The sequence below is a fragment of the Meriones unguiculatus genome, chromosome 12, assembly GCF_030254825.1.
Source record: "Meriones unguiculatus strain TT.TT164.6M chromosome 12, Bangor_MerUng_6.1, whole genome shotgun sequence".
NCBI lineage: Eukaryota > Metazoa > Chordata > Mammalia > Rodentia > Muridae > Meriones > Meriones unguiculatus.
The window spans coordinates 6270270-6297738 of NC_083360.1; the positions used below are offsets into that span (position 1 = coordinate 6270270).

The window sequence follows — 27469 nt, forward strand, 5'->3', positions numbered from 1 at the left end:
GCTTTTTGGGTATAGTCCCTGGATGGCTGGTGTTTTTTCAGGAGTTGCTCACCTCAGGGATATAGACCTGAGTGGTAACTGTGGTCTTTGTTAGTCGAGAGGGTTCTCCTCTCACCCAGGGAAGTCCTGAGGGCAGCTGCCCTGTTTCTGGGTTTCTTGTTGCAAATTTAATGATCAGCTGCTGTGACCCAGTTGGACATCAGGCGCGCCTCAACTGTTTGTTCTTGTTTCTGGAGCACAGCTGAATGCTGGCACCTTGGCCCCACTAGACTGCTAGACTTTTTCTAGGGAAGGATTGGGTGATTTAGATCAGTACAGTTTCCTTCCTTCCCCGTGGATTCTCTGGAGTCACGGACTCCTAGTGTCTTTTTTTGCCCTGGTGCACACTGCTCAGTGTCCGCCAGCTGGCTGGCCACAGAAATTTGCCTGTGCCTGGAGCACAGCTGTGTGATGGTGGCTCAGTCTCTGCCAGCTGTCTGGTGCGCAGAAACTGCCTGTGTCTGCCTTTGCGGCTTTTGGGAGCCTGAGTGCCTCCCTCAGATGGGTAATTTTCCGGGGACCTTTTCAGGTTGGGGGTGAGCTGAGTGCTCTGAGATCACACCCGCTGTTTCTATCTCTGGAGGCGAATCAGGCGTGCAGGCAGGCAGGGCTCTGTGCCGGAATCTGGGTCCCTGGCTCTGTCTCCGGGCTGGCTCCTGGGGTGCCCGTGGAAACCGCCCGAGTCTTTTCCAGGGGATGTCTGGGTGACCTAAGGCCGGTCCCAATCGTTTCCTGTACCCTGGGGTTATCTCTCAACTGAAAATTCCAGTCTCTGATAGTGTGGTGCCCAGGGTTCAGTCTGGGACTGTGACTAGAGACACTGGCTTGTGGCTCTGGGCTGGGGCTGGGGCTGGCGGCCAGCAGCCAAGCGTCTGGCGGAACCTGGATCTCTTCTGCGGTTTAGCCGGGTGAGTTAAAAGCTGATTGAATCCCCCACCGTGGGGTATCCTCTCACCTGGGAAACACAATGACTGTGTTTTATGGCCGAGAGTTCTGATTGCTGGTCACTGTGCTGATCCTGCTGTGCTGCTGCTCAGAATGAGAGTCCTCCCGGCTCCGCCATCTTGCCCCTCCCCTCCCTTTATTCTATTTTTGCCAATTCATTCATTTATCCATTTAGCAAACACCAATCAAGCGCTTTTCAGGCTCTAAGTACTCAGATTTGTTATTCCAAATCTTTCCCTTGCACAGACATGCGTGAAGCAAAGCTTCTGGTGGGAACAAATTTGATAAAGAAAGTACAGAATGCCGAAAAGCTTTTGAGAAGAATAAGAAGATGAAAAACTCCTGGACTCCAAAGAAACACATATAATATCATGGGGGAGAAGGAAGCACTGGGAACTGAAGATGACACAAGGCTGTGTAACATGTGGCCTTACTGAGGGCAAATGAAGAAAAGCAGAGGCAAAAAGATGTATCGTGGGGTCACTGTGAGGTTATTGCAAAGGTTTGAGCATGATAAACATACATTAATAATTGAATTTTGAGACAAAATCTTATTGAAATGCAGGAACCCTTAGGTAATTTGAAGCTTGAAGGTCATTTGTGGTATTCTATTGATAACAAATGATTTCAGGTATAAAGATTTTGGAACACTAGGAAGCGAAAGTGGTGGTCACAATAATTGTTTCAGGGAAGTATTTTATATGGAGCCATAAAGCTCACTTTCATTTTTCTTTCAGAAACTTTATTTTCTGTCGAGGGGTGATATATCGACTGATAGAGAAATTAACATTTTTAGCTTTCTTAATGTGCATTTTCCAAAATATCTAAGGGATGGGAGATGAAAACCCACCATTTTTCTTTTTTATTATATCAGTCCTTCTCACCACATTACTTTTGTAATAGTTTAATCAAAATCTATTAATTGAGCTGTGGCAAGCCTTTCGATCAACATCTAAAAATGTTGATAATGGATGTTGAGCATAAGAACTGGCACTTATAAAACTATAATAAATACTAAATTGATGTTTGTATAAATAACTTAATGTTATCAAACTGATGACAGTGAGCTTTTCCTCTTAAACATGGCAGTAAGGCTCATGAGACTGAATTTAAATCAGCCACACACAAAGTCATGTTAAAGAGACAGAAAAACATACATTCAAGTAAGACTAGACAAATTTCAAGATGAATTTTTATTCTTTTGTAATATTTCTTTCCTACAAATATTGCAGGCATAACTGAAGTGAAATTTAATATTAGTTAGGTTAAATATTAGTATTGAAACTGGCCAAGGAGATCTGCTGCTGTGGTTCAGCTACTTAGCAGCTATGACTGCAGGATCACTTAGGTATACAAGTCCAGTTAAAAATTAGGGGGCACACTAAAATACTGTATCCTGAAACCCAAATTAATGTAAAACAATCAAGTGCTATTTAGGCAAATTGGTTGGAAGTGATTGAAACTAGTCTTACAGACGTGAGGATATATTTGGTAATTCTTATGCCCCTTACATTGCCTATGAGACCAGTAAAGTAATGGATCCCAAGACACTGAAATTTCCACAGCTGGTTCAAGCCTGCTATAATCAGAAGAGACCTTATCTCTGGAAACAATTTACAATTCATCAAATCATCTTTATGGGTTAAGACAATGATGGCTCTAAGATGAGCCTGAACACATCTTGACAAGGATGGCTTAGCAAAGGAAGATTCCTGACTTCCACATAAACTGAAAGAATTTTTAAACTGAAGATGGAGTTTGAATATCTTTGTCTCTCATCTAAATATGGCTATGTTAAATAAATCTTCATGACTTATTAAGGACATATAGTTGAGGCTGAGCACATACTCTGACATTGATGACTCCAGTGACATGACAAAGAGTTCACTGTCAAAAACCAAACCAAACCAAACCATACAAAACAGTGAATAGAAAAATAGGAAGGTTAGTAAGAAGGAACAGAGGTAAGGGAAGAGGCAGACTAGAAAAGAGGAACAAGGAAAGGAATGAAAGAAGAAGGGAATACAGGGAGGAGAGAGAAAGAGATTAGAAAAAATGAGAAGGCATGAATGAAAACAGGGAAGCAGTTAGAAAAGGAATCAATGATATAATGAAAATGATAAAATATTAATTACTAACAAGTTTACCTTCCACCCAAAGACATATCTACATGTGTTTACATACTTACCTACAATTACACGTGCTTGCCAGAAGCTGAGAAGTTCTAGCCCATTACACCTTATGTACTCCTTTTGCGATGCTCAGTCCTAGGTTCATCTGATGGGGGAAAAGAAATTACTGAAATCAGGAAGAAAAATGAATTGTCTTGCCCTTTTCCAGTGGTTGTTTTCAAAGCAATAAATGTCTGGCTGAAACAAAAATGAAAGGGACAAAATTTCCTCTTTCTCTGGCATGATTCGCCACTATGGACTGAATCATTGTCATCCAACCTCATCCATAAGTTGAAACTATACTGCCCATAATGAGGGTCCTTGGAGATCAATTAGGAACCAATGAATTTCACATAACATTATGAGATTAGATATCACAAGGTAGAAGTCGGTGTTTTGAAAGTGAATAAGCCAAACTGTGTTTCTCTTTTGGTCTTGTAAGGTTTTTTTTTCTTTTATTTTCTTTTCTTTTATTTTTTTTTATCAGTTACATTTTATTAACTCTGTATCCCAGCCGTGTCCCGATCCCTCAGTCCCTCCCAGTCCCTCCCTCCCTCCCTCCCTCATCTCCACCATGCCCCTTTCCAAGTCCACTAATGGGGGGAACTCCTCCCCATTCATCGATCCTGTTTTACCAGGTATCTTCAGGACTGGCTGCAAAGTCCTCCTCTGTGGCCTAACAGGACTGCTCCTCCCTTCGGGGGTGGGGAGACCAAAGAGTCAGTCATTGAGTTCCTGTTAGAAATAGTCCCTGTTCCCCTCACTTTGGGAAACCAATTGGTTACTGTGCTACCACAGGCTACATCTGAGTGGAGGTTCTAGGTTATATCCATACATGGTCCTTGGTTGAATGTCAGTCTCAGAAAAGACCCTGTGCCCAGATATATTTGGTCCTTGTGGAGCTCCTATCCTTTCCCCATCAGACTAACTCCCCTTCTTTCTTACAATTTGCAGGCAAATGGTGGGATCTAGAAAAGATCATTCTGAGTGAAATATCCCAGAAGGAGAAAGACAAACATGGGATATACTCACTTATGTAGGCCTATAAGATATGATAAACATAATGAAATCTATACACCTAAAAAAGATAATCAATTGAGCGGACATGGGGTAAGATGATCAATCCTCATTTAGAAAGACAGATGGGATGTGCATTGAACGTATGACAGGAGTCTACTGAGCGCATCTGAAGGACTCTAACTAGCAGTGTTTTCAAAGCAAAGACTCATGACCAAACCTTTGGCAGAGTACAGGGAATCATAAGAAAGAAGGGGAGTTGGTCTTGTAAGGTTGCAAAATAAAGTCTACCAAATACAAATCTGGAAAAGCAATTCCCCAGGAATCAACATTTGGCACCTTCAAAGGTTGGCTTACCAACCTCCAGAACTATGGGAAATATATTTATATTTAGTCCATGTGTTCATATATACATATACGTGGATAAAAATTATAAGAACCTGCAGAACTAGGTTTGGAATTGTGTAATTAGTTGAGACTATAAAAAAATTTAAGGAGCGTTTTACAGAGATTTCAGTATTGCTGGGAAAGACCTGATAAAAGCGATTCTGTTGATGACTCAGAAAGGTGTGGGCTTACAACTTTCACCAAATCTACTTTACTTAGGGTTCTTTTTTTTTTAAGGTTCTTAAATTATTTTTTCCCTTTTTTTTTAAATTTTTCATCAATTACACTTTATTCATTCTGCATCCTCCCATAAGCCCCTCCCTCCTCCCCTCCCAATCCCACCCTCCCTCCTCCCTCTGCTTGCATGCCACTCCCCAAGTCCACTAATAGGGGAGGTTCTCCTCTCCTTTCTGATCTTAGTCTATCAGTTCACATCAAAAGTGGCTGCATTGTCCTCTACTATGGCCTGGTAAGGCTCCTCCCCCTCAGGAGGAGGTGACTAAAGAGCAGGCCAATCAGATTATGTCAGAGGCAGTCCCTCTTCACATTACTTTGTAACCCAATTGGACTCTGAACTGCCCTGGGCTACATCTGTGCAGGGGTTCTGGGTTATCTCCATGAATAGTCCTTGGTTGGAGTATGAGTCTCTGGGAAGTTCCCTGTGTTCAAATTTTCTTGTTCTGTTGCTCTCCTTGTGGAGACCCTGTCCTCTCCAGCTCTTACTATTTCCCAGTTCTTACCTAAAATTCCATTCACTCTGCCCAACAGTTGCCCATCAGGCTCAGCATCTGCTTTGATAGTCTGAAGGGCAGAGGCTTTCAGAGACCCTCTGTGGTAGGTTCTTGTGGTACATCTACACAATGGAATATTACTCAGCAATGAAAAATAAGAAAATCATGAAATTTGCAGGTAAATGGTGGGATCTGGAAAGGATCATCCTGAGTGAGTTGTCCCAGAAGCAAAAAGACACACATGGTATATACTCACTCATATAGACATACAACATAGGACAAACCCACTAAAACCTGTGATTCTAAAGAAACTAAGCAAGAGAGAGGACCCTAACTAAAATGTCCAATCCCCATCCGGAAAGGCAAAGAGGATGGACATCAGAAGAAGAAGAAAACAGGAAACAACCTAGGAACCTACTTAGGGTTCCTAAGCACCTTTACTTCCCTTCAAAATCCCCCAACCCTGCAACCTTAGGTAGGAGATTAGTGTGAAAAAGGGCTGTGGTCCTCTTTTATCTACTTCTGCTTATCAAGGTTGATGGGTCATTGGGAGATTACCAGACTCAATTCTCAGGATACCAGCAGTCCAATGCACGGGGCAACTTGAAGCAGCAAAACCCGAGAGATTCAGCAAGATTGTGCTGCGAAGCTCACTGGAACATTTTTCTCTGTGAAGCCAAGTGTCAAAGCAGGACGATCAGCGCAGCAATGACAACAGAGTAAAAATACGTGGACCCAGGGAGACCCTGCAGAGACCGATACTCCAACAAGCACTGTACATGGAGAGGACCTAGACACCCTGTTCAAAGGAAGCCCATTGGTTGATAAGTTTCCAAGTAGGTTCCCTGGTAATGGGAACAGGGGCTGGCTCTGACATGAACTCAGTGGATAGCTCTTTGATCACCTCCCTCTGAAGGGTTGCCAGGCCACCGAGGAAGATAATGCAGCCAACCCTGATGAGACCTGATCAGCTTGGGTCATATAGAAGGGAAGGAGGTCCTCTCCTATCAGGGGACTAGAGAAAGGACATAGGGGGAGAAGACAGAGGGAAAGTGAGACTAGGAGGAGACTAGTGGTTACAGTGGGGATACAAAGTAAATTATTGTAGTAAACAAATATATAAATAAAATTAAATTATAAAAACCTGATGTCTCACTCTGTGCGGGCTTCTATGTATGTCCTCTCCTCAAAGTCTACCCACAGCTGTTCTTAGCTGGCCAAAGTCATGCCCCAAGCATGTAAGGTCACAGCACATTATCACAGTGCCCTCACACAGGTCACCCCGGGCAAAGCATCACATGACAAAACTCAGTCTTCAAGGAAACCGGAAATTTCCACCTCAGAAAGGACAGAAAATACTTAAATAATTACTTACAGAGAGTTGATTAAAATATGGATAATGAGGGAAATTTTGACACAGCACGGAAATTAATAGTGTTCTATTTTGGACATCAGGGGAAAGATGATCTTTGCTGTAACGTATCAATGAAGCTGGCAGGATTTAACTATGTGCTATTATTTTACTAGAGGTTGAACCAGCCAGAGAGAAAATGCCAAGAAAAGATGCAGGATTCGATGAAAAGTATTTTTTTTAATTTTATTTTTTTCTTATCAGTCACATTTTATTAACTCTGTATTCCAGCTGTATCCCGCTCCCTCATTCCCTCCCTCCCTCTCTCCCTCATCACCACCCTGCCCCTTTCCAAGTCCACTGATGGGGGGACCTCTTCCCCATTCATCTGATCCTGTTTTATCAGGTATCTTCAGGACTGGCTGCAAAGCCCCCCTCTGTGGCCTAATAGGACTGCTCCTCCCTTGGGGGGGGTGGGGAGGTCAAAGAGCCAGCCATTGAGTTCCTGTTAGAAATAGTCCTTGTTCTCCTTTCTATGGGAAACCAATTGGTTACTGAGCTACCACAGGCTACATCTGAGCAGAGGTTCTAGAACAGCTGAATTTACCTGGATTTTTGATAAAGGATATGAGGAAAACAGAAATAAGTTGAATACAATAATGTTAACCCTAAAGAAATTAAAACTTAAAAATTTGAAAATATCTGCCTTTTATTATCTTTTTCCTCTATATTCTCCCTCCCTTCCTCTCTCCTTCCCTTTTTCCTTTTCCCCAATTCCCTCCCTCCTATTTCATGGCCATTTCCTCTTCTCTTTTGTTTCAGTTTATTTGAGATTTTTTTTTTTCCTCTGTAATCCAGGGTATCCTAAAACTCTCAGTCGCCATGCCTTTATACCCTTCATGTTCAGATTGATAATTAGTGTCATGCTATCTGGTTCCTGCCCTTTTTTTTTCTTCTTCAAAAAATAAACTAAAACTGTCATCTTTTCTAACCTCTAGAACTATTATAGGCAAATGTTTCTAATTTAGCACTCTGGAATATGATATTTGAGAATTTTTGTTGCTTCAGTCAAAAAGCAGAAACACAATATAAAAATCAATATGCAATGAAATATATACAATGAAGTTTAAATAAAGTTGTATATATCTCCTATGCAACATAAAAACAGCCTTAAAATCAAGGTTGGTAAAAAGCTTAAGAGTTCCAGAAAGATTATTACTGTCATTTGTCAGGTTATTAGTGTGACATACAAGTCTCTGAACATGCTCTGGATACTATATCGATGAAGCTATTTGAGACTATTTGATATAGTCTCCAGACATTCACGAAAAAAATTGCATAATATATATATATATGATTAGACATATCATTAGTAGGCTGATATATATATTATTAGTAGAATATATACTTATATATCATTCATAAGTATAAAAGAAAAATAATAAAGTCCCTTTATAAAGAGAAAGAGACAGAATAAAGAACAAAAACATAAAACAACAACAGCAGCATAAATAGGGCTAGATTTATGAGAAATAGTATTGAGTATTCTACTGAGGAAGTGAGGAACTAGTAAACAAAGTCATATCAAGTTCTAATTGACTAAAACAAATTTCAAATTATCGTGAAACTAATCCACAATATTGAAATCTAGAAATCCTGGGGTCATCCCTACATATTTCTGTGTATAAATCATGTTGAATATATAATTCAAACTCATTCATGACATATTAATGTTGAAAATAAATTCAGGTATGTAAGAATTTAAAATGATTTGTTTTCATCTCCTGTTGTTATGTTATTAATGAGTTAATAAAAATACATGGATAATGAAAAATTGTTACTATGTAATAGTGTAAAACAAACTCATAAAGAACAGCATAGCAATGAGAATAAAACATGATTCAAGAGAAAACCTTATCAGTCTTCAGAGATATGCTAAATGAATCCACGATTAAATATTAGTGAATATTTAAATTTTATTAAATATCATTGTTACTGTGTTCAGTGACTAGCAAATTGTACTGAGGGATGTTAAAAATCATACTGTACATGGGTAAAGACAGAAAAAGTCTTATTTTACTTCTTCCGTATAGTTTGAATTCTATACCAAACACTTATGGGCTAGTATTGTGATCTGTTCAATTTAACTATATCGAAATCTGTTAAAAATCAAAGTTCCACCTTTAAAGTTTTTGCACCATTAAGATCATAATCTACGTAATAGCTGTGATATTCTGAGTTTATTCTGTAGATTAAGAAAAACTTTAATCAAAATAGTCCAAAATTATTTTATGAGATCTCAACACACTATAGTTCAAAAGTATGCATAAAAAGAACAACAAATGCAAATAATCAACATAATATTGAATTAAAACAAAATCATAGGAGAAACAGCACGTAACATTAAGCTGTGCTCTAAAGCCCTACTTTTAAAATTATTGCTGAATTAGCCAAAAAATAAAAACAAAGTTTAGGAAAAATATAGAGTTTGAAACTGATTCCCAAAATAATAGTAATTTACCTTTTAAAATAAAGCAAAGGAACTCAATGAGGGGAGTCATCAAACAATTATATTGGAACAACTGCATACTCACATGCAAAGGAAGAAAACGAAAAAAAAAAAAAAAAACCGCTCTGGATCGTAGCTTCATTTTCACACACAGAAAAACCTACATTCTAGACTTAAATGTATAACAGAAAACTGTAAAACACCTTACATAACATGGGAGTCAATCAAATTAACCTTGCATTTAGTGATAAGAGTTTTAGATGTGACACCAACTTTGTGTGTATTAAACTCAGTAAGTTAGGCTTCTTTGAAGTTTTTTTTTTCTTTGTTTGCACATTAAGTGATTAATTTTAAAAGCAAACCCAAGACTGGAAAAAAGAACTCTGGTAAATGCATATCTAATCAGAGTCTCATATCCCTACATTACAAACAACTGGCAAAAGTCAACAATAAAATAGAAGTCCATTTTTTTCAAAGGCAACCACTATGTTTTGACTAGTTTATGAATTTGCAAAAGCTGCCATAAGAGAGTCCACAAAGTCAGTGACTCAAAATTAAAGTTTAGTTGTTCATATTTCATGGTCTCATACCCATGTTCAAAGTAGTAGGAAATCCACTTCATTCTTGGGATGCTGAGACAGTCTTGCCATGGACTTGACATTAATTGTCACCAGTCTTTGACTTATAGAAGCATTGCCCTACTTTTGCCTTCTACTTTGCTTAACCCACTATTCTTGCCTGTGTTTAACTTTTACCCTTTTAAACTGGAGACAGGAGCCAATGTGAAGGAGGAGTCTACTTTATCAATGACCTCTTCTCAAATATACTTAAATTGTATCTACTAATGATACTTCTCCCAAATAAAGTTTCACACTGAGATACTAGAAGTAAGTACTTTAAAATGTGAACTCTCAGGAGAGCTGATGCAACTCACCACAAATCTTTTATGTTTGCTCTTCATCAAGAAGTGAATTAACAATGAATACCAACACACCCATTCTGGGATGATTGAAAAGTAGTTATTATATTAAGTACTGAAGAGTATGTAGAGCATCAAGACATCCATTATTTACAGTTTGGGAGCAAAATGATGCAGGTGCAATGGAAGACAATTAAATCTTATGACTCTAAGCATGACCCACTACACTAATCTAATATAGGTGCACATTCACACTCATAAACACACCGAAGATAAATGCTTTTTTTTTAATCCTAAAAATCTCTCAATATATGAGGTTGTAGAACATGAGGACTATGATATACTAATCAAATGGAGTGCATTCACATGTCATCGTAAAAATAAGTCACCTAACAAGGCAGAAGCATACATAGAGTGAAATCTAACAAATCTTGCAAACCACCCAAAATACCTAGGATTGAATGATCATTTATAAGTATATAAAAATGAATTGTTGGATCAGAATAATGTTTATACTAAATATAGTGTTTTGTAGGATACAGCTATGGCAGATACATATCATTATACATTATCAACATCCTTAAGTGTTGAACATAAAAAATATAAGTTACTCATAGGATAGTTATTCAAATTCTACAAAAAACAAGCATTTATTTTTATTGTTTTCTTTTTTTATTTTACACTTTATTAAATCTTTACTTATATCCAAATTAGTAAGATTATAGCAAAAGCAATAAAACATGTTACTAAGTTGTGTTGAATTTTTAAGCTTAGTTTTTCATTTTTATACCTTATCTATCTCTGATCACTGCAAAGGCACACAGAATGGGTACACTCCCTTGTTGAAAATTTTGCAACCTGAGGCTTAGATATTTTAATATCTGTCTAAATTTACAGTTATTAATTGAAGATTTATTGTTGGAATCACTCCAAAATGTACCTTTTAACTGTTTTTGCCACTGTGTTCAGTGACTTAATTTTATGGTTTGTATTTTCAATATCACATTCATACATTTGCTTTAGTAAGCAGTAGATTGATTACAACCAGGGTCCTTAGGAAGTTTATAACTGATTACTTTATGTATAAGACACAGGGAATGTTTCCAAACAGTAAATGACATCAAAAGTAATAAATACAAGATAAAAGTGGCAGGTTAATTGGACAATTAATTGATTGACCAGCCTACCAATCTGCACCCGCAGAACATTATCTAAAATTCATGCTGATAGTTCTGTGACTTCAGATTTGCTTATGAAATGTGAGTTTTTGGCTAAATGGAAAATGCAATAAAATAACAGAATTCATGAAAAGATTACTGACTGCTGGGTAAATAAAAAAATTACAGGAGATATGAGGCTGGAATTATGGTGTCAAAAGTAAAAATTACGCATCAGACAGAAAAAAATGAAGTCTATGAGAGTTACTGGAATATAAAACAAAATAAAATCTTTACAGGTCAATACAGGCTATGGCACAATTAGGAAAATTAAGCTGACAATTACACCCGCAAAATCCATTTGTGCCAACCACCAGGAGAATTACATAAACCATATTATATTGTGGCATGAAGGACAACTTGGAATTTCACCACTCTTCCTCCCAGAACAGAAAAACAAGAAGAGTGATTATATAGTGTCACATAGAATAGTTAACTTTTATTGCATACATTTTTTCGAAGCTTCTGAGATATTTTTAAAGTTTAGCTAAAAAAAAAAATCAATTTTATCTCCCTGTAGTCTTGCTGTCAAGGTCTAGGTTTGTTAGAATTTGAGGACAACCTTAAAACCTTAATCAGGTATATGGATGACATCTACATATTTCAGTTACATGTGAAGTTTTTTAAGTAAATGTTATTGTGTTTCATTTGAAAACAGTTTTAAAAGCCAGATCTATTTTATAAATTTTTATTTTATAAATTTAATTTTGTATACAATTTTTAATGTCAATTAAATTCTAAGCATGGAACTCCATGTTAGACCTTTCTTTATACATTAAAAATTTTTTTTTCACACCCCGTGTACTCCAGTTCTGCTCATCTTCCTGTCTCTTTGTAGCTGAACTCAGCCTTTGTAAGATTCTCCCACAAAATTAAAAAAAGGACAAGAAAAGAAAAAAAAAACAGAACAGTTCTCAATTATCTGAGAAACTGCCATATTAATTTATAAAGTGCTTGTGTAAGTTTGCAATCCCACCAACAATGGAGGAGTTTACTCTTTGCTCCAAATTCTTACCTGAAGTGCTGTCACTTCAGCTTTTGGTGCTAGCCATTCTGATGGGTGTAAGATAGAATCTCAGAGTCATTTTGACTTGCAGTGTCCTGATTACTAAGGACATTGAGCATTTCTTTAATTATTACTCTTCCTTCAAAGTCAGTTGAGAATTCTCTCCTTAGCTTTGCATACCATTTTTAATTTGGTTATTTTGGTTTTTGGTGTTTAATTTCTTAACTTCTCAATATATTTTGGATGTTAGCCCTGTGTCAGATGTAGGGTAGGTGAAGATATTTTCTCATTCTGTAAGCTGTTGTTTTCTCTTATTGATGTTGTCCTTTGCCTTACAGAAGCATTAATGGATAGTTGTACCTCAAGACCCAGATATACCACTCCTGGGCATATAGCAAAAAGACTTTCCACCATACCACAAGGACATTTGCTCAACTATGTTCAGAGTAGCTTATTTCATAATAGCCAGAAACTAGGAACAACCTAGATTTCCCTCAACCAAAGAATGGATAAAGAAAATGTGACACATTTACAGGATGGAATACTATTCAGCTATTAAATGCAAGGAAATAATATATTCTGCAGGCAAATGGGTGGAACTAGAAGACCATTCTGAGTGAGGTAACACAGAACCAGAAAGTCACACACTTATATGAAGCAGATTTTACTCATATAGTACAGGATAGGCATACTATAATACATACTTCATACACAGACCTAAAGATGCTAAATAACAAGGAAGACCCTAGGAAGGATGCTTTATTCTCATTCAAAAGGGCTAACAGAATTTAACCAGAAGGAGGTGAAGAGAAGGAACAGGATGAGAGACTACCACAGATGTCCCCTGAAAGACAGCACCAAGCAGGGGATTGAATTAGATGCTAAGACTCACAGCTACACTTTGGGCAGAGCTCAGGGAGTCCTAGGAAAGAGTGGGGGAATAGAAGGACCCGAAAAGGACAGGAGCTCTATCAAAGTATCAACAGAGCCAACAAATCTGGGCCCGTGGGGGAATGCAGAGACTGATGCACTAAGGACCAAAGATATAGAGGACCTAGACTGCCTGCTCAGATGTAGCCAACAGGAAGCTCAGTCTCCATGTGGATCCCTTAGCAGGGGAGCAGGGGCTGTCTCTGACATGGACTCTTTTGCCTGCTCTTTGATCACTTCCCTCAAGTGGGGGCAGGAGCCTTGCAGGCTCCAGAGGAAGAGGATGCAGGCAGTCCTAATGAAAACTGATAGGCTAAGGTCAGATGGTAGAGGAGAAAGTCTCCCCCTTGCTGAGGAATAGGGAAGGGGTATGGGGAGGAAGAGGAAGGGAGGGTGGGACCAACAGGAGATAAGGGGAGGGGCTACAATTGGGATGTAAAAATGAATAAATTATCAAAAATAAAAATTTTAAAAGGGGAAAAACAAAAGGAATATGTAAGTCACAGGAAAATGGAAGAAACTAGAAAATATCTTGAATGAGGTAACCTAGACGCAGAAATACATGTATGGCATGCACTTGTATAAGCGGATATTAGCCACAAAGAACAGGGTAACAATCCACAGACCCAAAGAAGCTAAGTAACAATAAGGCCCCAAGGAAAGATGCTTGACTCTCACTCAGAAGGGGAAATAAAATAGACCTCTGAAGTAGATGGAGGGAGGGAACTGGCTGGGAGTAGGATGGGGGGTAAATGGGAGTGGGGATTGGGTGTTGGGAGAGAGAGCAGGAGGGGGTAAGAGGACCAGTAGAGAGAGCCGTAATCAGTCGGGGGGGGAGGTCTTGTCATCTCCAGAATGGGGAAGTCTATGGGGTAAGCCTAGCTGAGACTCCTAGCAGCCTGGGACATGGTGTCCAAAGTTGCCACCTCCAGTATCCAGGTGAGTTTTCCACTGGAGGGAGGGGGACACCAACACACCCACAAAACCTTTCACCCAAAATTTGTCCTGCCTACAAAAAGTGTAGAGATGAGAATGGAGCAGAGATCGAGAGAATGGCCAACTAGTGACTGCCCCAAATAGAGACCCACCCCATGGGAGAGAACCAACCCCTGACACTGTTAATTATACTCTTCTATGCTTGCAGACAGAAGCCTACCTAACTATCTTCTGAGAGGCTCTATGTAGAAGTTGATAGACAGATGCAGAGACCCAGAGCCAAACAAGAGGCAGAGCTCGGTAGTTTAGTGGAAGAGTGGAAGGAGAGAGTTGGAGGGGGTCAAGGACACCACAGGAAAACTTATAGAGTAAACTAATCTGGGCCTATGGTGGCTCATAGAGACAGAACCACTAACCAAAGAGCATGTATTAGCTGGACCTAGACCCCTATACATGCATAATAGCAGATGTGCAGCTTGTTCTTCATGTGGGCTCCCCAACCATTAGAGCGGGGGCTGTCTCTGACTCTTTTGCCTGCCATTGTATTCCTATCCCATGGCTGGGCTCCTTTGTCTGGCCTCAGTGGGAGAAGATTTGCTTAGTTCTGCTATGACCTGATGAGCCAGGATGTGTTGGTAACCATGGGGGGAGGGACCTCTCCATTGAGGAGAAGGGGAAGGACAATAGGGGTAAGGGGATGTGAGGGTGGGAATTGGAGGGGAGAAAGGATGAGCCATGATCAAGTTGTAAAGTGCTTAAAAATACAATCAAATAAATAAATAAATTAATAAAATCTTGACTGGAAACTGTAGTGTTTACTGGAGAGTATCCATTGCAATGAATCATTCGTCTGCTTGGAGGCATTTTGGCTTCTCTTACACTATCTGAACTGCATACTTACCATGACTCCTCTCAGATACCATGTTGTTGCCCTGTGTCATGGAGATCCTGCAGCTTAGGATCTTCAGGACTGGCCCTTCATGCTCTCCGATTACAGATCATGCAGATGGTGGGTAGGTCAGCTCAAAGCTCTGTACCTGGGCCTGGGAAGTAGCTGGGTTTATCAGCCTGCCAGCTCTCCTATGCCTGGTCCACCCGGGCGGGCTCTCCAGCACTGCCCTGCTAGCTTATCCACTGTTGTGGCCAGTAAGGGGCTGAGCCACCTCAACCATAACCCTTGCAACCAGGGCCAGCTTTAGTGAGTTGCAAGATGCAGGCCTGCTTTCCTGAGTGCTGCAGCCAGTGATGGACAGGGCCAGTTCTTCCACTCTCAAGATCCCAGGGTCATTTCACCCACATGCCATAGATAGCAGGGCAGGAGATGCACTCCACCTGGACCACACCACAGCATGACAGACAAAGGAAAGGGCTCCCATGCCCATGCCTGCTGGCCAGTTCACTCACTCCCTTACCCTCTATGAGTCAGTTCTTCTGGGCTGCCCAGGAGAGTGATAGGGCCAGCTCAGCACAGTGCTTCAGGCAGAAGTCCAGACCACGGACATCCACATGGGCTTTCATAGTAACACAGGCCTGGGGCATTAACAGACTCCGGCTATAACAGGACCACAGACTCAGACATAGCCCCCAGCAGCAGTCTGGCCCTGCATGTCCCCATGGCCCCTGGTGGCAGCACAGGACACTCAGATCAGCATGTCCCCTTTCAGCAGCATGACCCTCAGGTTCCCCATGGAGCACAGACATCTGCTTGGCCTTCGTTGATAACTCAGGCCACAGATGCAGCAGGGCCACATACCCAGGCATCATTGCCCCTTTTTATGGTTTTTAACATTTTTTTTTCATCCACACTTCAGGTGAAAATTTGTATATAATCTGCACAATTTTGATTATGTAGTGTTTGTTTGAAACAACCCACAGTTACTGCCTAATTTCATGTTCAAGTAAGGCACAAAGATGTTCTGTCATTTAAAAAAATACATACATTACATGTAGGTTTGTTAAATCTGTCATTTGATAAGTGAAATGTTCAATAAACTGTGAGTCTCTCAGTGACGTTTTGAGTTGTTTCGGCTTCTGTTTTGATTTGTTTTTAACAAAAAGTATTTCATTAAATGAAATTTTATTTACATATGTTAGAAACTTAAAAGTTATAAAAGTGCATACGTGAAAGCATACCACAGATTTTAATATTTATAATTTGGTTTGTGTAAAGCAAATATACTTATAAATGCATCATCTATTTGCACTACTGTTGATATTAAAGCATTTTTCTATAACACATGTAAAATTTTTACTAGTATTTTGAGACAAAATAACAGCCTATTTAAGGATGTAGAATAAACTTCACTTCAGACACAATATGTCTGGACCAGAAAAGAAACATGCTACTATGTTGGTTATATAATTATTGTAACTAACACGGCTTCTTGGTTATCAAATAGAGGCTCTTACTTTTTTTTTTTCTTCAGTCATTGTCAGAACCATTTGGAGGTGAAAAAAACAATGCATCACTGAAAATATGTCCGAATGCCCTAAGACGGTACACGCCATACATCATCACATGGAACTGATGAGGGGTCAGTCCACTGAAAGTGATGGCCACATCGGAGCAGCACCCTTCTACTATCTTGCTTGGGGAGGCAGTCATTGCCTCTTTAATAAGCATCCTAATCGTTTTCGTATTAAATAGGTTTTTTCCTTCGGCATCTTCAGCGTTTTCCGCAAACACTCCCTCATGTTTCAGGCAGACTGCCAGCAGCTCATCCTCAGTGAACTTCCAAATGACTGTTCTCTCTTCGGGACACCCGACAGGGTCGGTGAAAAGGCGGCTGAGTCTTTTCATTGATTCTATACTTAAGACAATCCCTCCCTCCACACTCACATATTCAAGCTTTCCGGAATGTTCAGTGTGACCCAGATAGAAAGGTTGGGATGAATCTTTTTTTAACAGAAAGTACTTTAAGTTTTCGATAACCGCAAACGTGGAAGGATACGCGAGAAAGAACCAGTTATATCGGTCCTTGTAGTTATCAAAGGCGTAGACATAAGCTTTTTTCATCAGCCACCAGTCTTCCTCCCCCAAAGTAACTGACTCAAATACTTTAACACGTTCGGAACTGAAGAACTCTGCTTTGTCACAGTGTTTGATCCAGGTCTCATTCACTGCGGCCAACAGACGCAAATATTTGGGTGTGAGAAGAACGATACAGTACACACGGGAGCTGCTATTGGCCTCTGACATTTTCAAGGCATCTTCCTTGTGAGGAGCTTGCAGGTGGTGATGCTTGTGGTGGTTATTCCCCGCGGTGCTACCAACCCTAAGGTGTCCCAGCGTCGTGATCAAGGCACAGACGACACTTCCCAGCACCGCACCCTTCAAAAACGAGCTGCACTCCGAAAGCATGTTTCTGAGTCTCAGTGTCTCTGTGGCAGAAAATGCCATAGATGGAGGCAGTGCTCCCTCCTTGGTTCTCCTGGAAGGAGACAGCTACATAGGCAGCTGGGGACTTAACGGTACAGGGAGCCTGAATGGACAAAAGAGTTCTGCTACCGCCCCCCTGCAGCAGCCCTCCTCTGATTTGAATACCAAAAGGACCGTTGAAAACTATCAGACTGCCCAATCCCTTTGGCCCTAGAAAATAATCATAGCTGCGCTGTTTACTCACCAGTACATAACTATAAACAAAATAAAACTTGAATCTCAGCTGTTGGGAGTTCAGCTTTAAGAAGTCTTGTTATTTGCCTAAAAATGACTAACAAAATTATAGGGTAGGAGCTCTGGTAAAGAGATGTATACATAGTCAGCAGCCATGGCTTCAGGGCCACTGACATAAGCTTCGCCATAGGTTTTTGGTTTTTTCTTTTCTTTTCTTGTTTAATTCTGTTCACAGATGTTTAAGAAAAGAAGAAGAAGAAGAAGAAGAAGAAGAAGAAGAAGAAGAAGAAGAAGAAGAAGAAGAAGAAGAAGAAGGAAACTATAAATAGAAACCAGAAGCAAGAGATTCAATGGATTTCTGCAAAATCAGAATTACATATCTATACTCAAAAGGATTGAGAAAGGTGTGTGTGTGTGTATGTGTGTGTGTGTGTGTGTGCGCATACACACATGCAAAAACTTAATAGTGTGTGTGCTAAATAGTGAGATTTTGCTTTAAGCCTTTCTTTCTTATTTCCCTTTTCATCATTAAGCTTGTCAAGCCCCTTTTGTATATTCTAGGCACCTGTTCTGACATTGGAATAGATATGATTTTGCAAGTAGCATGATTCTTAACATTCTCCTAGTTTCCTGATGAAAGTTTGCCTTGAACTTCCATGATTATATGAACTATTCTGACTCTTTCCCATTTGTATTGATTCCATATTAGTACATTGAACACATAATAGTATATTAAACACAGATGTACACAGGCTTATGTGTGGCTATGGATGCTCATGTTTATATTTCTTCTGTTATAAACTACAGATAATTGATTGTTTTATTATGGGGGTATCTAATATTTAGTTAAGTATTCTTTATTGTAGCTTTAATAATTTAGTTTGTATTACTAACCATCAATGCCTAAGTGTTCATTTAATTAAATACAATATAAAAAACATGTAACCTTAGTCATGACATTAACCTTATTAAATATGTTTTGAAAGAATTTCTCTCTTTTTAATAAAAATTGGAATTTTGTTTTGAAGTGTTACTGGGAGTAGTCTAATATATTAGAACTGATTATGTGTCTCAAACAAAAAGTGTTAAATATCATTTCAACTAAAACATTGAGATTTTAAATAGAAAATGATTAAGCAAGACACCATACAATTAGTGGGTTGTGAATCAATATTCCATTTGTCATTACACAGAAGAACAGAAGGTAGTTTGGAAGATGTAATAATGACAAATTCATAGCCACTAAAGTTATAACCTAGTTGTTCTCTGAAGAACAACTAAACATGTTTTTAAGATTTCTGATTTTCTGGCTTCTTCTCACAAAATTTGCAAATACTTGATGAAGCCCTTCAAAATGAACTGAAAAAATGTCAACATCATGTGTTTGAAATCACATTTTGATACCTACTTTATGGTATGACATTTATTTTTTTTTCTTTCCTGTCCATCTCACACACGTGGACTGCCTGTATGCCTGCCCCATCGTGTTTTACCTGAAGGGCACACAGTGGCTCATTTGCATTGAAGGAGAAGAAAAGTTTTAAACCTGTGTAATGCTGTGCATAAACAAGCAAACAAATAAACAACTACCGTGACAACAAAGTCTGTGAGCTTCGTTAATAGCAACATATAGAAATTCATTTTTTAGCTACATTCCCTGGGAAGAAAATCCCAGACTCTTAAAATTCAAGGCCATTTCTCTTCTTATAGCTAGCAAAATAGTTTAGTTTTAAAGACATGTAGCCACACACCAGTAAATTTTCTGTGTTTTTCTTTCACCTCTAATCAAATTGAAATACAATTATATATCAAGTCTCATCAGAACTGGTTGCATTTTCTTCCTCTGTGCCCTAGCAAGGCTTTACCCCTCCCCCCCAGGGGAAGGTGATCAGAGAGGCTGCCACTGAGTTCATGTCAGAGAAAGTACCTGCTTCCCTTACTAGGGAACCCACTTGGAGACTGAGTCTATGGTCTACATCCTAGGGTCAGATAGAAGAGGAGGAAGACTTCCACTATCAGTGGACTCCAGGAGGGGCATAGGGGAAGAAGAGTGAGGGAGGGTGAAATTGGGAGGAGATGAGGGAGGGGCCATAGCCAGGAATCAAATTTAATAAATTGTAATAAATGATAATAATAACTAAAAATAAAAAAGAGATAAAACTCTAAAAAATACAATTATATATCTAACTTTCACTACATGGGTTATTGAATTGCTCTCTGTTGATTAGGCGTTTAATATGAAATGAAGAGACTTTGAACCATGTGTGGGTAACAAACCCATAATCCCAACTGTGAGAAGACTGAGGACGAAGGTGTGAGCTTCCAGCCTGTTCTATAGAGGAAGGCTTCTCTCAAAACAAACAAACAAAAACACCAGCAGATTTAAAGAGACCCATTTGGTTTTGCCAGTATGTATATGTGATGTATGTGTTTGCGTGCATGCCTGTGAGTATCTGTGAGTTGTTTAGAGGCCTGAGACATGTTATTTGAGTTCTTCATTGTCACTACAGTTTATAAATTGATGATGGAGCTCTCACTTGAAACCAGATTTCACAACTCAGCCAATCTTATTACTCATCTTGGTATGAGATTGGGTGTCAGTTCCCTACACCTGGGATTAAAAGAAGACCATCACGAAGCTTGAATGATCACATGAGTGTGGGACATATTACCTCGGGTCCTCTGTCTTGTGCCAAAGATGCTCTATCTACTGAGCCATCTTCCCAGCCCAAGACATACCTGTAAAGAGATAAAAATGTGATCGTTTAATGAAAGACTGTGATTTAAGCAAATTATTCTGAGTAATAATTGCTTTCAACAACAATATGACTTGAAATTCCTGTGACACAGAAAATAAGGCTTCTTCTGATTGAATGTTTAAATATTCTCTTATAGTTTATATTTCAATTTTACTTTGATAACATCTCTCCTTGAGAGTAAACTTCTTTTGCACTCACTTTTCCATTCTGATTTTTTTATTACAGATCTAAAATTTTTCATTAGCTTTTCTTTTCTTTTTTATTTTATGTACACGAGTGCTCTATCTGCATGTACACCAACCAGCATGTCAGAAAAGAGCGCTAGGTCTCATTATAGATGGTTGTGAGCCATCATGTGGTTGCCGGGACTTGAACTCATGAACTCTGGAAGAACAGTCCATGCTCTTATTCTCTGAGGCATCTCTTCAGCCCTGGTTAGCTTTTCTTATTGTAATTACTGTAATATTTATTTTCTACATATTGTACTTTTACCATTTGTCAGTTTGGTAACCCTCATGTCCCTTCTGTCTTGACCTTCTTTACAATTAAACAATTGTAATTCATATTGTTGTATTAACATTTGTTGTTTTCCCTTCATCAGATTTTACATACGTATTTTAAATGTGTTATTTACTTGTGGCTGCTCTAAAGCCTATATTTTTTTGATTAATTGAAATATAATCTGAAATATTTTACCCAGATTTGAAGACAAAGAAAGAAATATGAAAACCAAGGCTGCACACTCTTCTCACCTTCTGCATTATTTTTGCATATTCAACACCCTATTACGTATATATGCATATATATTTATTTGGAATTTATTCATTTTATATCCCAATTGTAACCTCCTCGTTTACCTCCTCCCAATTCCACCCTCCCTCCCTCTTCCCCTCTATCTTCTTCCCCTAGTCCACTGAAAAGGAGAGTTCTCCCTCCCTGCCATCTGCCCCTAGCTTATCAAGTGTCATAAGGACTGCCTAGAGCCTCTTCCTCTGTGGCCTGACAAGACCACAGCATCAGGGGCAAGTGATCAAATAGCATGCAATAGAGTTCATGGCAGAGGCAGCCCCTGCTCCCCTTACTCGGAGACCAACATGGAGACTGAGCTATCTAAGGGCTACATCTGAGCAGAGGATCTTGGTCCTCTATGCATGAAGGTTGGTTGGTGCATCAGTCTCTGCAGGGCCTCTGGGCTCAGATATTTTAGCTTTGTTGGTCTCCTCCTGGAGCTCATGTCCCCTGTGTCCTTCTGTTTCCCCCTTATTCCATAAGACTCCCTGCACTCTGCCCAAAGTTTGGCTATGAGTCTGAGCATCTGCTTCAATACTCTGTTGGATGGAGTCTTTCAGAGGACCTTTATGGTAAGCTCCAGTGCTATGTGTTCTGCTATTTTCATCACTGTATGATTGACTTAATTATGTCGAGTGGTTCAGTCCTACACTGATCAATGCTGAACCCACTTGCTAGATAAGATGAACAGCCCAGACTTTCACTTCCAGTCAACATGGTACTGTTCCAGTTTTCATTCCACACACATTTCAAAGTTTCCAGAATGGTATCTCTGCATATGATAAAGTTGGAAAGTCTTATCGGTCTCTATGAACTGGTTCCAGACTATGACTATCATCATCCTTTCTTTTAAGTGGAGACTGTCATATTGTAAAACACTTTGTGATAACTTATTCTATGAAAAAAATTGGACAGAAAGAAAATCAACAAAACATAGTATGGGCAGAGACTTTGCAGTGGGAATACATCCAAAGCTGCTTGTTTTCCATCTGAGGAATAAAAAGAGAAGACGGTAGAATCAGACGAACCTGAATTGGGTAGGTGAGTATAGGACAAGTAATTTTTTGTTTGGAAGAGAATTTTTTCAAGCACAGTTACCTAATATTTAATCATACTCATTTACATAAATGACTTTCTTTGAAATATTCAAGCTGTTGTTATTATTCACTCCATTAAATCATATGACTTACAGTCCTGAATTATTTCCTTTGTGCACTTCGATACATAAAATGATGATTTCCTAAGATATCTTAAATGTAACCTTTAATGTATTGCATTTACTGGTAATTACACATTTTTCATAGTGATAAAATGTAAAACTGTATTTTATACTATTGCTAAAATTTACAGTTGTTTACACTGGAGAAACTGACTTCAGAAGATTTCAGAGAGGAAAACAATTGATATTTTAGTGGCTTATTAATCAATCAATCTTTATACTTCACCATCAAATAGAAGCTAGTATTCTAAAGTCTTCCTTGAAATATCTTTACTTGGTCTTATTATTGAGGTTAAATATAGTATTTATAAAATGTTTTTCTGGATGTAAAAATTATCTGATAAAGTAATTGAGAGGGGTTTTAACTTGACTTTAGGATATCCAAATTATTGCCATGGTTTATTCCCACATGGTGAAGAATTCATGGTATTTGAACATTGAGGTGCCTAGTCAATGTACGGAGAAAGACAGAAAATACAGAGAAAGGAAAAATACTCCTTATATATTGTTGTGACTTGGAAATATTCTCATAGGCTTGTACATTCAAACAACTTGTACCTAGTCAGTGATACCATTTGGATCTTCATTCCTAAGTTAAACTTCTCTTAAAGCATTCAACTATATCCAGAGTTGAGTCCCCTGAAAGATTTTAAATTCCAGTGAAGTTAACAATGAAGATTAACCACTTTAGCTATTGATTATTTTGTTATTAGAATTGTTAAACCCTCAGATATCTCTGTCACATGTTCTACTGCTCTTCAAATTTTTGAGCTGGTCCTCTGCTCTAGGAATCTAGAAATAATTCCTGCGGACACACACACATCATCTCTGCTTCTAGAACTGAGTGTCATAGGCTAAGTAGTTTAAACCAAGTTTAGTCACCTGCATATTTAGAGGCTGGTAGTGTATTCTTAGTGTTTGTGTGGTAGCTCCTCCTGCATGAAGACAGCTACCTTATTTGTTTTCACATGTCTGATCTCATGCAGACCCTCTGTAGCTATGCTCCTTCTCTTTAATGGACTCTACATCCCTTGGATTCCACCCCTTCCTTATGAACTCATTTGTTCTTAGCTATCTCCTTAAGGACTCTATTTCCAAATTCAGTCAACACTGGAGGTTATGGCTTTGACCTCTAATTTAGGGAAGACACAATTGGTCTATTATAGGTACCCTTATCTCCTATTATAAAACCACCTGGTTGGGAAAGGCACAGTGCAGACCACAATAGAACCTTATATCTCTTTCATTACTTGAAACTCCTTTATTCTTATGGGTGTAACAGTGGTACTATTTTATAAAATGAACAATTTAATTCACATATTACCAGGTCTCTTTATTCAGTTACCTTTGACTAACTGATGTTCTGTCTCCCAACTGAAACTGATATACACACCATTGAACTAATATTGACGTTGGCACTCTACCATGGCTTGAGAAGGTTGACAGAACCTTAATAGACATAAAGTGCAATTATGCTTGTCCTTTGACCCTTTCATAATTGCTGTGAGAACTTGGAGCTTTCTTGAAGTAGTTGTCCATTAAGCTTGATGCCTAAAATAATAGACTATAGAACCCTAGAGTCTGCAAGTCCAGGTCTTGACAAGATGAGAAAACAGACCTGCGAGAATAAATCACAATTATACAGTTAAAGTAGAGGTTCATTTATACTTATAGCTATAATCTACTGGCACAATAACTTTTTGTGTAATTTTTCCTAGTATCTGCTCTATGTCAATATTCTCTCTCATGTAAGACATTGAAATCAGATAAAGAGGACAAAGTCCATATCTCTCAAACTGTGATTAACTAATTGACCAGGTGGTATGTCATTAATTACTGATAAATATCTATGGATAAATGCACATTATTATCACTGGTATGTATATTTCCCATTAAACATGTAGACTAATAGCTGTATGTACACACTCACACATATGCCAGGAAATATTCATTTTCATTTAAAAATTTTTCATATAGTCACTTCCAAATGATTGTTATATTTGGTTAAGTTAGTTGCTCTTTATGCTCCTTGTAGACTCTTGTAACCTGATAAACATTTTACCCTTATGACCTCACAGGCAACAATCTACGACTATTGCTTCTTCGTGTGGCATGCCTGTAAAGAAACACCACATTGTCCATGCCACATTCTCTTGAACTTTTAGCAGTAATTTGATGCTCTCAGACTACTGATACAGTGACTTCCAAATAGTTTGGGTAGGTGACCTTGCAAAAATACAGAAATAGCGCATTTTGAACAGAGAATCTTTGGAGCTGCCTCCTTTTGAAGGACTTCTTTTGAAAACGTTTTCAGAGTTCACATCCTGGGGCCTTTGACTAATGAAGTCTAAGAAATCTGTGAAATTCCACCAAAGCAGGAACTGGTTTCTCCTATGAAAAGTCCTACAATTCTCCTTAATGACATCAGTATCTTTTACTTTTGTGACTCTCGTCTGTAATTTCTAAGTCAAATCTATTTCTTCAACAGAATTTGTTCCTTTCTCTGTCCCTAATATTACTTGCCCTCCTAGTTAGAAACATCCAGCAATAACCATGCCCAGGGGTAAAACTTTGCTGATTTGAAATTTTTCATATGAAATTATACGTTTTAAAGATTTTTTTCTACTTCAGGTGTATGAGTATTTCAATGTGCGCGCACGCACGTGTGTGTGTGTGTGTGTGTGTGTGTGGGTGGGTGGGTGGGTGGGTGGGTGGGTGGGTGGGTGTACCATGGATGTCAAAAGAAGGTATAAAATGTTTTGGAACTAGAGTTATTAGAAGTATAAAAGCACCTGTGTTCTTCATGGGGGCTGAACTGGTGTTTTCCATAAAGGCAATAGGAATTCTCCCCTGTTCCAGCACAAGTGAATTACTTTTGGATTCAGTTTCATTAGAATATTTAGGACACAGGTAGAACAGAAAAATCATTTGGTAGATATGATATAGAGACGACTGGACGTTGCTTTTTGTCCACTTCCTAACAGAATCCTTGTTTCTACCTTCAACCTCTTGGGTAGTCTTTATGTCTATGTTTATACTGGAATAGTCTGAGATGTTACCATGACTTCTCAATCTCCCCCTCTCTGGTTTACTTTTTAATTTTATCTTTCTTTTATAGAAAATAAGATTTTCTTTTTCATACAGTATGTTCTGATTCTGGTTTCTTCTTCTCTAGCGTCTCTAAAAATCCCCCACATCTCCTCCCCTCCCATCTTAATACGTATCCTTTCTTTCTCTGTATCATCAGAAAACAAAAAGGCATCAAAATTACAATAAAATAAGATAAATAAAAAAACACATAAACCAGAAGAGGACAAAACAAACAAGCAGAAGAAAAATTACCAGAAAAACGATAAGAATTCAGATACATATGTATTTGCATACATATAAATGGCATAAAAACATAAAAATCAGAAAGCATACTGAACAGCTATACACACAAATGACTGTAATGGGGGAGGAGCCCTGACAAAACATTATGAGACAAACGAACTCCTAAATGCTATTAAGTTCCTTTTGTGTTACCTATCTACTTTTGGAAATGTGGTCTTCCCTTCAGAGTGGCTTGTATACTGATGGAGAAACTCCATCAATAAAATTAATTTTTCACTTGGGAATGGCTATCAGTTGGATATGACTACAGGTTAGAAATGGATGTTTGCATCCACTGCCCCTCTCAGTGCTGTGACCTCATTTGTCCCCGACCTATGCAGTTCATGCAGTCACAGCTTTTAGTGTTCATACGTTGATTGGTCCTGTTACCTTCAGGAATCTGCTTTGCTGTCCTGCATCCACTCTGGCTCTTACAATCTTTCTTCCTTCTCTTCTACAGGGTTCCCAGAGGACTGAGGGAAAAGGATTGATGGCATCCCATTTAGGGCTGAGTGTTCCCAGGCTTCAACTCTCTATATATTTTCTGGCTGTGGATCTCTGTATTTGTTCCCATGTACTCTAGGAAGAAGCTTCTCTGATGATGTTTGAGAAAAACACTGATCGACAAGCACAGCAGAATGTTTTTAGGAATCATTTACTGAAATGCTTCTTTAACAGAACAGTACTGTTTGGTTTTCCCCAAGGTCTATGGCCTTCCTAATTTCAGGATAGGTGAGATAACTGAAGCCTGCAGGGAAATTACAAATTCAAATCATAATTATAGATTCTCCCCCTCCCTTTTTTCTCTGTCATTTTAGTCAATTTAGTCATTCACCTCCCCACTGTCCAAAAGTATTTAGAAGTTAAAAGAAAATTATAAGAAGTTTTCATAGTGAATGTCTGCTTTCTTTTCCTCAGTTTTCAGAGCAAATGTTGTGTTTTATTAGTTTTTTTTTTTTTTGGTGTGTGTGTGTGTGTGTGTGTGTGTGTGTGTGTGTGTGTAATATGCTTAAATGGGTTTTCAATGTTTTTTTTTTCTTTTTTTAGTTTTTTATTACTTTTTTTATTAATTACAATTTATTCTCTTCGTATTCCAGCTGTAGCCTCTCCCTCGTCCCCTTCCAATACTATCCTTCCTTCTTCTTCTCCTCCCATGCCAGTCCCCAAGTCCACTGATAGGGGAGGACTGACCTTAGCTTACCAGCTCTCATCAGGACTGGCTGCATTGTCCTCCTCTGTGGCCTGTTCCCCCTCAGTGGGAGATGATCATAGAGTCTGCCACCGAGTTCATGTCAGAGACAGCCTCTGTTCCCACTACTATGGTACCCACTTGGACACTGAACTGCCATGGGCTACATCTGAGCAGGTTATCTCCATGAATGGTCCTTGGTTGGAGTATCAGTCTCAGAAAAGACCCCTGTACTCAGATTTTTGGTTCTGTTGCTCTCATTTTGGAGCTCCTGTCCCCTCCAGGTCTGTCTTTCTCCCCCTTCTTTCATAGGATTCCCTGCACTCTGCCCAAAGTTTGGCTATGAGTCTCAGCATCTACTTCAATACCC

The 27469-nt window shown here is 38.9% G+C and overlaps 1 protein-coding gene across 1 annotated transcript; it reads right to left on the reverse strand.

Annotated features, from left to right (window-relative positions):
• Nucleotides 1-16565: 16565 nt before the first annotated feature.
• LOC110540456 (C1GALT1-specific chaperone 1-like) lies at nucleotides 16566-17598 on the reverse strand. Its single transcript, XM_021627229.2, has one exon. The coding sequence runs from the start codon at nucleotides 17556-17558 to the stop codon at nucleotides 16581-16583; it is 978 nt and encodes a 325-aa protein (XP_021482904.2). The 5' UTR covers nucleotides 17559-17598; the 3' UTR covers nucleotides 16566-16580.
• Nucleotides 17599-27469: the final 9871 nt, after the last annotated feature.

Coding starts and splice junctions, on each gene's coding strand:
- LOC110540456 (XM_021627229.2), bottom strand. CDS start 17,558: ATGGCATTTTCTGCCACAGAGACACTGAGACTCAGAAACATGCTTTCG.